Source organism: Heloderma suspectum, chromosome 1, assembly GCF_057233095.1.
Source record: "Heloderma suspectum isolate Gila_16-S chromosome 1, 16-S_ref, whole genome shotgun sequence".
NCBI classification, from domain to species: Eukaryota; Metazoa; Chordata; class Lepidosauria; order Squamata; family Helodermatidae; genus Heloderma; species Heloderma suspectum.
The window spans coordinates 81,444,563-81,459,117 of record NC_139458.1 but is presented as its reverse complement, the minus strand read 5'-3'; the positions used below and the strand labels follow the sequence as shown (position 1 = coordinate 81,459,117).

At 42.9% G+C, this 14,555-nt stretch overlaps 1 protein-coding gene across 4 annotated transcripts in view; it reads left to right on the top strand.

Moving 5' to 3' along the window:
- DDB2 (damage specific DNA binding protein 2) overlaps positions 1-14,555 on the top strand; it is a 52,027-nt gene that overhangs the window by 6,487 nt on the left and 30,985 nt on the right. For 2 of the 4 annotated variants that reach the window (XM_084849840.1, XM_084849857.1), the window contains exon 2: positions 13,552-13,738. In XM_084849840.1, the coding sequence (XP_084705966.1) occupies positions 13,564-13,738 (175 nt within the window). In that variant the 5' untranslated portion in view covers positions 13,552-13,563. Of the gene's footprint in view, positions 1-2,415; positions 2,519-10,886; positions 11,265-13,551; positions 13,739-14,555 lie in introns of those variants that run through there. The other 2 variants (XM_084849849.1, XM_084849831.1) reach the window with 2 other exon arrangements.

Below are 14,555 nucleotides of genomic sequence, written 5' to 3'. Positions count from 1 at the left end.
CAAGGTGCCCACTCCTGCTTTAACTGGAGCTGATAGGGATTGAAACTAAGATCTTATACATCCAGAGTATGTGTTCTACCACTGAACTATGGCCATGAACTAATTAAGACATGTTTTCTAATATGTAGCCAAACTAACTTCCTATAGTTAAACTTTAACCCCATTATACTTATGCTTCCCTCAATGGAATTAGTAGCATTTTTCCTTCCTCTTGTTTGACAACCTGAAGGCAGCAATCCTATGAGCACTAGCTTGGAAGTAAGTCTCACTGAACGAAGTGAGACTTACTTCTGAATAAATATAAATCAGTTTGGGCTACAAGATCGAAAAAGGATAAATTTGCATATTTTTTCTAAGAAAAGCAAGTACACATTAGTACCGGATAAAAAATAAACGTGAATTCATGCCTGTTAAAGCATTACCCTTGGTTGCTGATTTACATAGTTTTCTAAAGACAGTGAAGTAACTAAGCAGCTTGTAAACTAAAGCTAATATGTGCCTGTTAATTTACACACATCGTGGTCTCCTAGACAGCAATTATCCTTCAATAATAAAAACACTGCAGAAAACACAGATTTTTTTATCAGCATTGAAATGAGGCGATTGCTTCTGAGAACTTCAGCGTGGTGGAGGTGCTGAAGGATTGTTCGAATCCTAGAGTACTTCTTCAAGCATTCAGGCTGGGTTTTTTGGAGGGAGGGCCTTCAGAGTATTTAGAGTATTTGTAAACTAATAGCTTACCTTTTCATTTGGTTTTAATACTTGGATCAGCAGATACAAGTGGCTTTGATATCTGAAGAAAGCTGAGTTTGCCTCTCTGTGGGTTTTCCTACCTTATTTGGGTTGTTTGGAATTTACTCACTGAGAAGACCTTTTGCAGCTGAGGCAATTAACAATCGCTGATAATATAGGACTGATTTAAGGATGGTTGACAGGCCTGGGAGTGTTTAGTATTGTTTATCATCCACAGAAGACAAACTTTAGCCATTTCCAAAGTCTTCATTCCCAAGCAATCAGACCAAGTTGGCCAGAGCTATGTCCTGTCGTTTCTACAGCTTCTTATATTCACCAAAGGTTATGGATTCCCTGGCATATTGGAGAAGTGTTTGGACATTTGGCCAGCTTTGCTTCATGGATGCTGAGAGTTCAGTATTGGCTTGTCAGCATTTCTATTTTAAAGAAACTCTACAAGTGACATTTTACTTAAGAGACTTAACAAGTGTCTATGACAATTATTTAAGTTGCACAAGCAGTAATGCCTGGAAGTCTGTGCAATTGATTTGGCTAATAAGGTAGGAGTGAATTCCATCTGAGGAGAAACTGGCGGGGGGGGGGGGTTCTGCAGTCAGGGTTAGGGCTAAATGCAAACTATTTAGATCGTAGTATTGCATTGTACAAAACACTCTAATCCATAGTTGTGTTTATACATTCAATCCTGGGTTTATAAGGCAATGGGGCTTTTTCATGTCACAGTTTTGGGAGGTGGTAAGGGGGAAAGGTAAATGGCAGATTACCTTATATGGAGAGGTCAAGTAAAAAAGAACAAGGCACCCTTCATCCCCCTACATAATTCCAAAAACCAAACAGTCTAAAATAACTGGTACATAGATAGAACCCTTAATTTATTATGCTCCACCTCGTTACAAAATCGCTATAAGAGCCAGTGTGGTGTAGTGGCTAGAGTGTTGGACTGGGAGCCAGGAGATCCAGGTTCTAGTCCCACTGGGCCATGGAAGCTCACTGGGTGACTTTGGGCTAAATCACAGACTCTCCGCCCAACCTACCTCACAGGGTTGTTGTTGTGAGGATAAAATGGAGAGGAGGAGGATTATGTATGCCGCCTTGGGTTTCTTAAAGAGGAAAAATGGCGGGATAGAAATGTAATAAATAAATAAATAACTTACCCAGGAGGACCCTCCTGATAGTCCAAATGGTCATGAAGTTGGTCATGTAGGAACCCAAACTGTCACCCCCTCCCAGCTCATACCCCAGCAAAAGGAAATATTTGATATTAACCAAGTTGCAGAGCATTGCACTTTGGTGTCCTCTACACTGGCGGCAGTCTTTAAGGCTCTCAACCAACGTAAAGCAGAAACTGCATTCATTCCAGAAATGAAATCTAAGCTTGAGCAAATCTCAAATCATGTGGAACTACTTATGGGCATAAATGAACAGGAGCAAACCCTAAGCAAAGGAAAACCTGCATCCCAGAATCTAGTGATGTCTGTTACTACCTCAAGGACTGATTTGAGTCCCACAGGTTACAAGCTAGTAATCTCTTCATGTCAAGTGGCCTTTGATGTCTTCCCTTTACAAAATGTCTCCCTCCCTAGTTGGCATGGGAAATCTAGAATTCTGTCAGATTTAAATAATTTGCTGAAGCTGGGCCTAACGAGAGATCTGAAATCTTTTCAGATACTCCCAACATTACCATACCAGAAACCCTTTCTTCATCTTGAATTGTGAACAAAATAATGGTGTCAGAGGGTATTCTTCAAAAATTTAACATCAGAGCCAGGTGGGTATTCCAAAACAGGGAAGTACAACCCTTATTTCTATCTTTGAGCCAAGCTAGACCTTTCCTTAAAACACAAGATCTATCTAATTGATTGATTTAACTCTAGATCCAGTACAAAGTAAATCACCAACCAAAGATCCTGTACTCACTAGTTGTTTTAAGACAGTGCCGAATTGTGACCCTATAAGTGCAAACTTTTCTAAACTTTTCAAAGTAAATCACCAACCAAAGATCCTGTACTCACTAGTTGTTTTAAGACAGTGCCGAATTGTGACCCTATAAGTGCAAACTTTTCTAATGACTCTCTGTTGCAAGAGAATCCTGCACAGAGTAATGCTCAGCCTACTCAACATATATGTCAAATTTTTGAGAGATAACAGCAGAAGTAAAATTTTTGAGATCCACAGAAAAAAAACCCTCTTCACAAATCCTCATACCTACACCACAGCCAAAGAATGGGGCCATATGTTGTGATGTTACACTCAACAAAATTACTTCTATTCCCTCCCCTTGACTAGTAGGAAATAGAGTCCCATTAACTTCTTTGGTGGTGTCTTTAATTTCTTGGAATATAGCAGGATGGTCAAACAAGCTGAATGACCCTTCTTTTTTTGAGCTAATTACTTCATTTAAGATAATTCTGCTTCAAGAGACCTGGCTTTTGAAATAAATATTATTAGATGATTATTTTTTTATAACAGGCCCCACCTTCTAAAGGCCGTCCATGGGGTGGTGTTGCTTGTGGAATTGCAACATCCCTTGAGGTACGCTCAGATGTGCTGATTATCCACTCCTAGTGGTTTCAAGCCATTAGTCATCAATTTAGAGGACTACATTTGATACTGATAAACATTTATGTTCTTCCAAGGGGCTCAACTCATTATTCTGCCCAAATGTGGCAATTGCTGGGCGAATCAACTGAGGCCATCCAATTGAAGTTTCCCAGATCTATGATCATCTTGGCTGGTGACTTCAATGCCAGCATTGGGTCATCTTGGGATCTGGTCCAAAATAATTAAGAGGGGTTGGAAAAGTGGAGTCCAATTTGGGATTTACCCACAAGGCAGTCCAAAGACCTCTCAATAAATAACCATAGTCATTATTTTTGTCTGCTGATAAGGGAGGCAGGTTTAATCCCATTATATGGTTTATCTTCTGAAGATCTTGGGGGTGACGTCACCTTCTTTAATCACTGGGGGGCAAGTGTGATCGATTACATTCTGATTTCGGGGGGTTGCCTAGACAAGGACAGGCACTTCTCAATTGGTTCTTATCCAGAGCTGGACCATCAACCAGTGAGGTTAGCAATAGACATTCATAACTCAGTGAAGAGAGGGGAAGCCAGGACTAGAATCACAGGCCCACTCAGGAGTGCCAGAATAAGGATTCAATGCCAAAATGTGGATCAACAGGAATTAGGACAAACACTTGCTTCCAATAAAATGAGACACCTATATGATCTAATAATGGATGGTCATACTGGGGAAGCTAAAATTGACCTTTTCCAGGACATGACTGCAGAGCTGGAACCCTTGTTATTCCATGCCCCATGACTGTTATTAGGCCCTAAAACTTCTTCCAAACCATGGTTTGATTCAGACCATAAGCTACAAAAGACAGAACTAAACAAAGCTCATAATATGTGTAAATTAAGTGCAACTATCTCCCTTCCAATTTGGAATCTTGAGCAACACTGATTGTTTAAAACTCTAATTAAAAAAAAAAGGGAGTACTTCCTTTCCCAGTGTGTAGAGCTGGAGCCAGCCCTAAAGTCTAAGGATAGAACAAAATTCTGGAGGCTGATAAATCAGCATCACAAGCCAAGTCCTCCACAAAGTTTATTCCCCATCAGTGTATCTAGTTGAGATGATCACTTTCAAAAGCTGTTTTAGGTAGTAGGGACAGAGATAGATATGGGTTCAAGGGACTTGGTAAACCAGCAAGTGTGGCCCCCCATAACCCTGGAAACAGTTATTAACTTAATTACAGGCTTAAAGAAAGGTAAAGCCCCAAGCTTCAATGGTATAACTGCTGACTTTTTGAAAGATCGAATTAATTGGTGAGTCCCACTGCTTGCATCCTTGTTTACAACTGTTGATCTCTCAGGGGTATTCCCAAAGGAGTGGGCTATGGCAATTGTCATCCCAATCCACAAGGGCGGTTCTAGATCTCACCCAGGAAATTATAGACCAGTTAGTCTCCTGGCCGTGATTGGCAAGCTCTATAGTAAATACCTCTTAGAGAAATTAGAGCCCTGATTAGAAGAGTCTGGGATCCTGGCTGAGGAACAAGCGGGCTTTTGGAGAGAACGCTCTACTATAGATCATTGTTTTCTCCTACACCATCTGATTGGGAAATATACTTCTCCACTGCACAAAGTGCTGTTCGCAATGTTTGTGGATCTGAAAGCTGCATTTGGTTCAATCTCAAGATTGTGCCTATGGCAGAAACTCAGAGATCTTCAGATTGACCCCCGATTGGGAGCAAGAATCCAGGGACTATATACAAATTCCATCATGCAAGTCAGATTGGACCCCAGTAGAAGGTTATCCAAAGATATCCCTGTCAAGGGGGGGGGGGGGTAACACAGGGATGTCTGCTGGCCCTGACCTTATTTACTATATATTTGAATGACATGGTAAATGCCCAGTCTGGTCCACAGGTTTTTCCACCATCTCAAGGACACTGTCCGATTTCTGTATTATTATATGCAGATTATGCTGTCATCCTGTCTTACACCTCGATAGGGACGAGATGGTTGCTGGCGGCTCTTTCCAAGTTTTGCCAGCAAGAAATGTGGACTGTGAACTATAAGAAAACAAAGGTTATGGAATTTGGTAGATGAAGAAAGTTCCATCACTGGTTGCTGAATGGCCATAACCTGGAGTCCATTAGTTATATTTATAACTAAATATAAATATCTTGGAATCATTTGTTTCAAAAGCTGGCAAATGTGATAACCATATAAAAGGGATAGCAGAGAAAGCTAAGATTTCAAGTGGGGCAATCCTAAGGTTTTCAGCTGGGATGGGAAGGCACTTAACTTCCACACTTTTGGAACTTTATTGTTGTAAACTACTGCCACAAATGTTTTATGGGGCTGTGCTATACGCAAACTCAGACCTTGCTGAGCTGGAGTCAGTTCAACATGGGTTTTTAACAAGGGCTTTAAATGTAGCAAGAAGCACTCTAAGGGCCATAATAAGAACTGAAATGGGGGTTTTACCCATTTTGGGCCTGGTAATGAAGGCAGCGGCTCACCTCTGGCTCAGATTGATTTTCCAGCTAACTTCACCATTGCTTCAGTCTGCTTTTGAAGAGATGAATTATGTGGCTGGGTCAGGTATAATGAGAGAGTATGTGACCCAGATGGGTTTCTTGTATGAATTTCTTTTGTCAAAGGGTTATGATGTGGCCAAATCACTCATAAAGCAGAAGATAGCAGATACATTGTGGCAAATGGACACAGCCAAGGTGGCTAATTGTAGATCAAATGAATTATATGCTGGATTGCCAGCTACTTTTAATCCGGCGGCACAATATCTGGCACACCCAAGTCCCTATCCGTTATAGGTTCTTATGACTAAATGTCGACTGAACTGTATTCCCTTGAGGGAAGATTTCATAATGTGCCCAGGCCATGTCAGCTATGTCCATTTGGTTGCAAGACAGTAGAAGATCAAATTCACTTTCTGCTAGAGTGTGCTAAATACGATGATTTGAGACTCAAATATATTTTTCCACTCCTAAAGAAAAAGAGGTTGGAAACATCAAGGGATAAGGTGCTAAAGTTATTAAATGGACTGGATTATTATGCTGCTTTTAGAACTGCAAAATATTAATTCTGCTCTGAAAGTGAGAAAAGGGGCTTTGAATTCAAACCACTCAATTTTGTTTTGTTCAATGTAAGAGAAGCCAAGATGGTTTGCTCTTAGGTTTTAAATATTAAATTTTAAGGGCTGTTGTTTTTCTGGATGTAACCAGTGGCTGTATTTTAGTCAAATATGTTTTAGCTTACGGGCTGGCTCACTGTTTTGAAAATGACTGGTTGTCAATGCAATGAAATTGAACAGAACATTTACACACATGAGATTTGCCTGGAGATGTATCTATTTAACATAAAATAAAGAATTAGAACTGAAAGAATGGATTAGTTTAGCCTTTTAATCTATTTCAGCATCAATATGCTTGCTGCAATTTTTTGTTGGCTACAAGTACTATACTTGAACTTGACTGTTCTCTCCCTCTCCCATTTGGCATGTCAGTGATCTAACAGAGACAGTTGGTTGCTTTTTCCTTTCTGGCAGAGTAAAGCCATTAGTCCATCATTTTGCTTTCCTAATACTAATTCTGGGTTGGAAGCCCTTTCATTTCAAGTGTTTTTACAGACAGAGCACATGAAAAGATTGCTGCTAATGCATTATATAGCTATCCTAAAGACTCCTAAGTGACTTCCACATGATTTAAAGTATATAATGAAATGAGATTTATTTTTAATGAGCTGCCTACACAGGTATACTCCAGGGTTCCTGGCCACCTGTACACTGTCTGCACACACATACAGGCTGTATGTGCACAGGGACTGTATAGGCAGTGCAATGAACATGCATAGGTCAGAAGGTGATGCTTGCTGCTGACATCTCACTCCATCCCTGCACACACATTCACTTTACACATAACAATTGTCTGAGTAGTGCTAATGTATCCAGCCCATGGCAAGCAGGATCACATGAATTGGTCAGGAGCTAGCAGTAGAGGAACAGGCTGCCAGCCACACATTTTCAAGACTTATTCCATGGGGGCAGAACCTCAATTATTATTATTATTATTTATTTCATTTCTATACCGCCCAATAGCCGAAGCTCTCTGGGCGGTTCACAAAAATTGAAGCCCAGGTTTACTCTGGAGATCCCAATTAAGCATTCAGGATTTCTCCAGAAGGCCACATCCCTTTCCCCTGGCCTCACCTCCTTTCTCCCATTCCCTCAATCACCAAATGTTTGGTGGTTTCCTGGCTTATACAGGGTTTGTTTCCCATTCTAAAAGGTTGAAATGCCTCTCCTAAGGCTTGGTTACTGGCAGTTAAAACTTTAAGCTAAAATAATCTGGTATTTTTAATATGTGGCCCCACCCACCACTGGAATGTTGCCCTTCTCTCCCCCCCCCCCGCCTCCAGCTTCTCCAAAATGGGATTCAGCTCTTAGGCTGAAAGAGGTTCTGCACCACTGACTTATACAGGCCCTCCAAACTAGTCCCATAATATTGCTTTTTAGACAGAGAACCCATTTTATAAACACCATTCAAGCTCAGTGCTTGAAAACCTCATCACTTGATCCCTCTAAAAGAAATTGGGTACCCAGAGGTGCCCCTCAATATTCAGGATGCATTGATTCCAAGAGCTGATTCTCACAGTACAGCTCCCACTTAGGGATGGATAGAAAAGCTCCTTTTATATAGAGAATCTGAGAATTGAGCTACGGTCAGAATGACATGATGGAGTTCTTACTGGACTGTACCACCTCAGATTGTAGGAAGGTGGAACCCCATGTAAAACCTCCTGCAGTAGTAAAGTAGCATTTGAGATAGAAGGATATAGCCTCAAAGGAACATAAGGAAGCTACTTTATATACCACGTCAGAGCATTGGTCCATCTAGCCCAATACTGTTGACAGTTACTGGCTGCAGCTCTCCAGGGTTTCAGTCAGGAATTTTTGAGCCCTACCTGGAGATATCAAGAATTGAACCCAGGCCCTTCTGCATGCAAAGTATTTGTATTTGCCACTGAGCCATGGCCCCTTTTAAGAGCCTCATGCAGCGCAGAGTGGTAGGCGGCAGTAATGCAACTGAAACTCTCCCCACGACCTGAGTTCGATCCCAGCGGAAGCTGATTTTCAGGTAGCCGGCTGAGGTTGACTCAGCCCTCCATCCTTCCGAAGTCGGTAAAATGAGTACCCAGCTTGCTGGGGGAAAGGTAATAAGGACTGGGGAAGGCAATGGCAAACCACCCCACTATATAGTCTGCCAGGAACATGCCGAGGAAAAACGGCATCCCTCTAGGGGTCAGTAATGACTCGGTGCTTGCACAAGAGGAACCTTTACTTTTTCATGGCCCCTTTTAAAAGCCTAATCCCGCCCCCACCTCCTCCTTTGCTTTTCACATAGGGGACTCTGGCATTCCTGCCTTTACCTTTTCTGTAAGGCCTTTCCCACACCAGGCAACACCTTCCATCACACACACAGAGTAATGCTGCCACCAGGACCTTTACCTCAGGTCCAACACCTTTACTTCTCAAGATGTGAGGACAGGCCAGCTTTTTATTCTGACCTACATTATTCTCTTTTCACTTTTTCCTTGGGTAGCCAAGAGCCGTAGGTGTAGCATTTTGAAAAGTAGAGAAATATTTATTACAGAAGATGTTAAACAGTGAATAACCACTTTATTCTCCTCCTGCACATAAATAATTGAGTTACAGTAATAAGTCATTTAGGGCGCAATCCTCTCTAGATAGGCGGCCACCTCTGAACTCGGAGGCGACTGCCTATCCAGAGCAGGGCAGGAGAAGCACGGAGGGGATCATTCCCTCTGCACGTCTCCTGCACTGCTTTTTCTGCTAGACAGCTGATTGCGGCTGTGTAGCCGCAGGAGTAGGGATGTACCAAAGTCATTTACCTTTTGACAAAATGTGATTCGAGGTGGGGGGGAGGCGCCCCGTCCCTCCCCCCGAAATTCTGGCTGACCGGGTCTGCAAATGGTGGCGGCCGTAGCCGCCGCCGTTTGCGTCCCTGCAGTCAGCCGTGATAGGCTACGTAAATGTTTACATAGCCTATCACGACTGAGTAAAAAAAAACAAAAAAACCCGCGCGTATGTAAATGGCGGCGCCCATGGGCGCCGCCATTTGCGTTCCTTATTTTGGCAAGTCTAGTCTACGTAAACATTTACATAGACTACGGCGAAAATAAGGGGAACACAAATAGCGTAGACGCTGCGCTATTTGCGTTCCCCTTATTTTCACCGTAGTCTACGTAAATGTTTACGTAGACTAGACGTGCCAAAATAAGGAATGCAAATGGCGGTGCCCATGGGTTTGTTTGTTTTTTACTCAGCCGTGATAGGTTACATAAACATTTATGTAGCCTATCACAGTATTTTTTAAAAATCTAGCCGTGATAGGCTACGTAAATCTTTACGTAGCCTATCACGTTGTGTTTTTTTTTACTGGAAATGGCGGCGGCAGCCGGTTGGAAGACCGGCCGCCGCAGCCACTGAACCGCTGCCGGCAGGGAGATTCGCCCAAGGTAAGTCCCATCCCAGGGGGGGCAGATCGTTTCACCACCGAGATTCGTGGCGAAATTCTCTGACATCCCTACGCAGGAGTACAGAGCGGGGAAGGAGGCTGCCAGCGATGCATTGGATGTGTCTTACAGGCAGCTACAATCTCCTCGGCCCGGAATGCCCCCAGCCATGCCCCTTTCCAGCCCCTCCGTGCTCCTGCAAGTGCGGAGGACGGGGCTGTTCCGCACTGTCTTGGAGGCAGTGCGGAAGCGGGGGGAGGTTGGTTTTCCGGGAACTGACCTCGGAGCACGAGCTCCAAGGTCATTTCCTGGAAAACAGCATGTCCTATGGCCGTCTAGCCACTGTCTAGCGGCCATAGGATTGCTCCCTTAAAAACCTTCCATATATCCCCTCTCTCACACACTCGATCCCTACTCTAATCATATAAACACAGACCCTAGTCACTATCTATCCCTCACAAGCCCTATCTAAGTCTTCTCTACCTAGACTCCAGGTACCGCTCCCTCTTCATACACCATTTCACCCCTCCCCAACTCACTCAAAATCGTCTCACATATGCAAATACACCCTACCTGCTGTCATTCATACCACTCACACTCTAGATCTACTTTCCAGAAAATACAGAATCATAACATTAGTATGACATCACAGAAGCATTCAAGAAGAATCCATGCTGGCCGGGAACTTTCCCAGGTTTAGAAATTATCATTCAGTGCAGCATGATTGATGAGGAAGTGGTAACTGTGCGGAAGTGGTAACCATGATATCACAGAGGTAGCATAATAAAAGCACTATTGCTTGAGTGTGTTTCTCTTCAGGGAAATCTCACCTTCCCTTCCCCGCTGGTTCTTTCTAAAAAGGGGCTCAAGCATACCCTAGAAACTGGTTCTGTGTGAGAGTTGTTCCTTTATAGGTAACAGCAGACAACTCTGCACATGCTCCTAAGAGTTTTTTACCCGTATTCCAGGGATGTGTCCTGGCTTTAAAAAACAAGCGAACACCCTCGTATTTCGTTCTCTTTATGATAAAAATACACCCTAGGGCTGAGCTCTGGTTCGAAGTAAACTGCGAGCAGAGGGATGATGTGGAGCGGCCCTGTTCTGTCTCTCATGTGCTCCGCTGTAGAGCGGGTCCTGCCATTTTATATAGCCGATCTCTCGCCCCGCCCGGCCCTTGGGCGAGTGGAAAGAGAGAACGCTTAACCTACGGACCCCCCCCCAGAGTGCCGAGGTCCCGCCGGAACCCGGCGACGGTTTCCCGCGTAAAGTGCTTCTCTGTTTCCTACTTGCTGCCGCTCCTCCTCTGCCCCGCGGGCCAGGTTATGAAACCGCCGAGGAGGAGCTCTCTTCCGCATCTTTTATCAGTCAAGTTCCGCGGCGGGGCTGGCCTGACCAGCGAGCCACAGCACCGTTACAAAAGGCGAGCGCGCGTTCTGGGCCGCGGGCGTTCAGGTGAGGGGCGTCCCCGCTGTTGTTTGCTCTCCCTCTCAACCCCTTAGCCTGTCACGGAGGCTTCCGCACTCGGGCGATACTTTTCCTTGGAACATGGGCCTCCCCTTCAATTGCATTCCCTGTTTCTCATCTCTGACGCTGAGGACCCCGCCGTACTACTCCCCGCCGCAGCTAGAAGCCGTCTCACGTCGGAAAGGTGGTGAAGGACAGCCTTCTCCAACGTGGTGCCCTCCAGATGTGTTGGAACACAATTCCCAGAATCCCTCAGCCAGCATAGGTTTTGGGAGTTGTAGTCCAACACATCTGGAGGGCACCACGTTGGAGAAAGCTAGTCTAGGGGGATTCTAAGTAGACAGCCACTGAGCTGTGCCGGAACTGGGGGCTTGGGTTAGGGTCATGCCTCACGTTAGTTACTTTGCATCCTACATGGGTGCAATCCTATGCATGCTTAGACAGAAAAAAAAAGGCCTACAATTCCCAGCATTCCCCAGGCTGCCACAGTTGGCTGAGGAATTCTGGGAGTTGTAGGACTTCTTTTCTGTCTAAACATGCACAGGATCGCACCCTAAATGTATACAACTTGGGGAGCTGATTTCAGGCTCTTTCACATGCTGTGAAGTGAAGGAGAAATCAGATTCCTGCAATAATATTTGGAGCTGCCGTGTGGCTTCTTGTATTATTTCCCTTTAAAAGTTATCCTAACTACATTAAGCTATTGCCCAGTGTTGGTGAAAATATATGTATGTGTTACAATTGTATTTGTTTGCAGCAATCAAAACTGTGATTTGACCTCACAAAAACTCTGTAAAGCAGATTAGGTTGGGCGGGAGTGACTTGTCCAAGGCCACCCACCATGCTTGAACAGGAATATGATCCTTTTGGGTGTCCCGAATTAAACCCAATGTTCTAGCCACACCACCACACTGAAAAGTCTTCTTGTCCTTATCACTGTGTAGGATAAACATTCTGTGGTAATATAAATCACTTTATTGCTGAAGGTCTTTTGCCCATTATGAAAATACTACAAACGTTTGATATGAGCAGGAGGCAGCTTTATTTTTCTTTTCAGCTACTGGCTACATTGGTTTTCAGTGCTTTTTTAATGCAGGTAGATCTACTTTTTTTTAATGATGTGTCTGAAGTGAAGACTGAAAATATGAAGTGGTGGTCTGACCTACTGCATATGAAAAAAAACACTGTGGTAATCACTTACTTCCTACCTGAAGTATTTGTGGACACTTTGGTGATCATTGGTGATAATAGCTTAAAATGTACTTCTGGATCAGTTCTTGTTTATTCAGCTGTTTGATAGATTCTATAACAATGAATTGTATTAGTAGAACTGAGGCACAGGATGGGGAGGGAACAGTTCAGTATTGCATGGAGAAGGAGACAGATAGTAGCAACATCTGAACAGAACCTAGAACTCATGACTTGCATGTAAAGATGGCAGTAATAGGCTACCTTCTGAACCTCTCAGATATATGCAACACATAGAAACCTTCCAATGCTTGTTTTAAGAACCATCTTTCAACCGCATTTTATTTACTGCTTTTGAAACAGTTCCAGCCAATGATGTGGGGCAGACCATTTTCCAGCACTTTATTTTTCTGCAGAATTTTTTTTCCATTTCATAAGTAACAATGAATGAATACTAATTTCAAATACAATATTAGGCAAACTTGGCAGTTTCATAGTTGTAGGTGAGTGGTTGTCAGCATATCAAGACTGCAATTCTAAACCTACTTACCTGGAAATGAGCCCTGTTGAACTCAGTGGGCTTTACTTCTGAGTAAAGATGCATAGGTTTGTGCTGTAAAGGTTGTCTGCTTTGGAAAGGGTTAATGTCCTAATTGAGAGCATTAATTCTAAAGCTAATAGACAGTATCCTATTCCTCACTAGGTGTTCCAGGCAAACTGTCTTGCCAGGAAAAGTTATTGACATTGCGCTAGACGTAGCTTACGCTAGTGCAACATAATTGACATTATTAGTAGTGCTGAATGGGATACTGTCCCATGTCGTATTTACTGCAATTATTTTTCTATGTCATGCAAGTAAAAAGGCAATCTAATTAGAACTGATGGATTTAATGAACAGTTTTCAGTTTTCATTCTGGTATAGAAGTTATCACTATGCAGGTAAGAGGCAAAACAGGAGACTTCCCATGGCATGTGCTGTTAATCTCCACTTTTAGAAGCGTTTAAAGGTATGTTACCATTTGCTCTTGACTAAAATGTTGGAAGTCCAGTGAAAATAGTTTCTCTCCCATACATTGGTCCTTTTCAGTAATTTCACAAAATGTCCTCTGGGAAGCAGTCAAAGGACAAGAAACATCTGACAACATATGCGTGTCCATCAGAAAAAGAGGCAAAATCAACTGGGAAAAGGAAACGAGACTGTGGAGAACTAGAAAATGAGCCACAAGCAAAAAAAGTACTTGTGAGAAAAGCTCCCAAGTGTCTGGAGAAAACTGGTAATCTCGCTTCATAATTTCCCTCATACACACCATTATGTAATGCTAATGTAATTTGCATTCTGTTGGCATTGTTTGGTCATATAACATTCTGATAGTAGTTTGCAAATTAATTGTGCACTGACCGCTGTTCAGAGATAAAATGTACCAGCATGGATAATTGTAAATTGCCTTCTTGGTATTTTTTAAAAATTATTTCCTCTTTAAGGAATTCCAGAACTCTCCGCAAAGTATCCCAAGCAAATTCATACTTGATATTTTTCCTCCTTGGCTGTTTTCTCTTGTTAGGAAAAATGGAATATATGAAGTAGATTTAACTTAAGGTGTGTTTGGTGTTCCTCTTCACTAACCTCTCTTGTTAGCCCCATAGGGGGGGCTTAAAAGATTGTTTTGTGTTACAAAAAATGTGATAGAAATAAATCTCTTAAAGAAATAACCTTCAGGATATAATCAAGACTGAGTATAACTTTCTGTGCTAAAACTTTCTGATACTAGGAATGTGTGACCGTAAAAGCATCTGCATGTATACATACTCATATTTGAGGCCCAAACTATGTGAAAGTAGCAGGACATCAACTTTTAAAATTTGGATCTTCCACTTTCATGTGTAAAATCGAGTGCAGAAGGTGTGATGGAAAAAGCCAAAGAGGAGGGGGATGGTAACCCTTCCATAGCTCCTTTCTCTGCAGGTTATCTCCTCAGGTGCTTTCCCTCACATCCAGGCTCAAATGTTGGAAGTGAGCCTGACTGTAAGAAACATACTGGGGGTGGGGGGGACTGGAGACATGCTCAGCAACTTCCCCCCCTCACCAGTTGT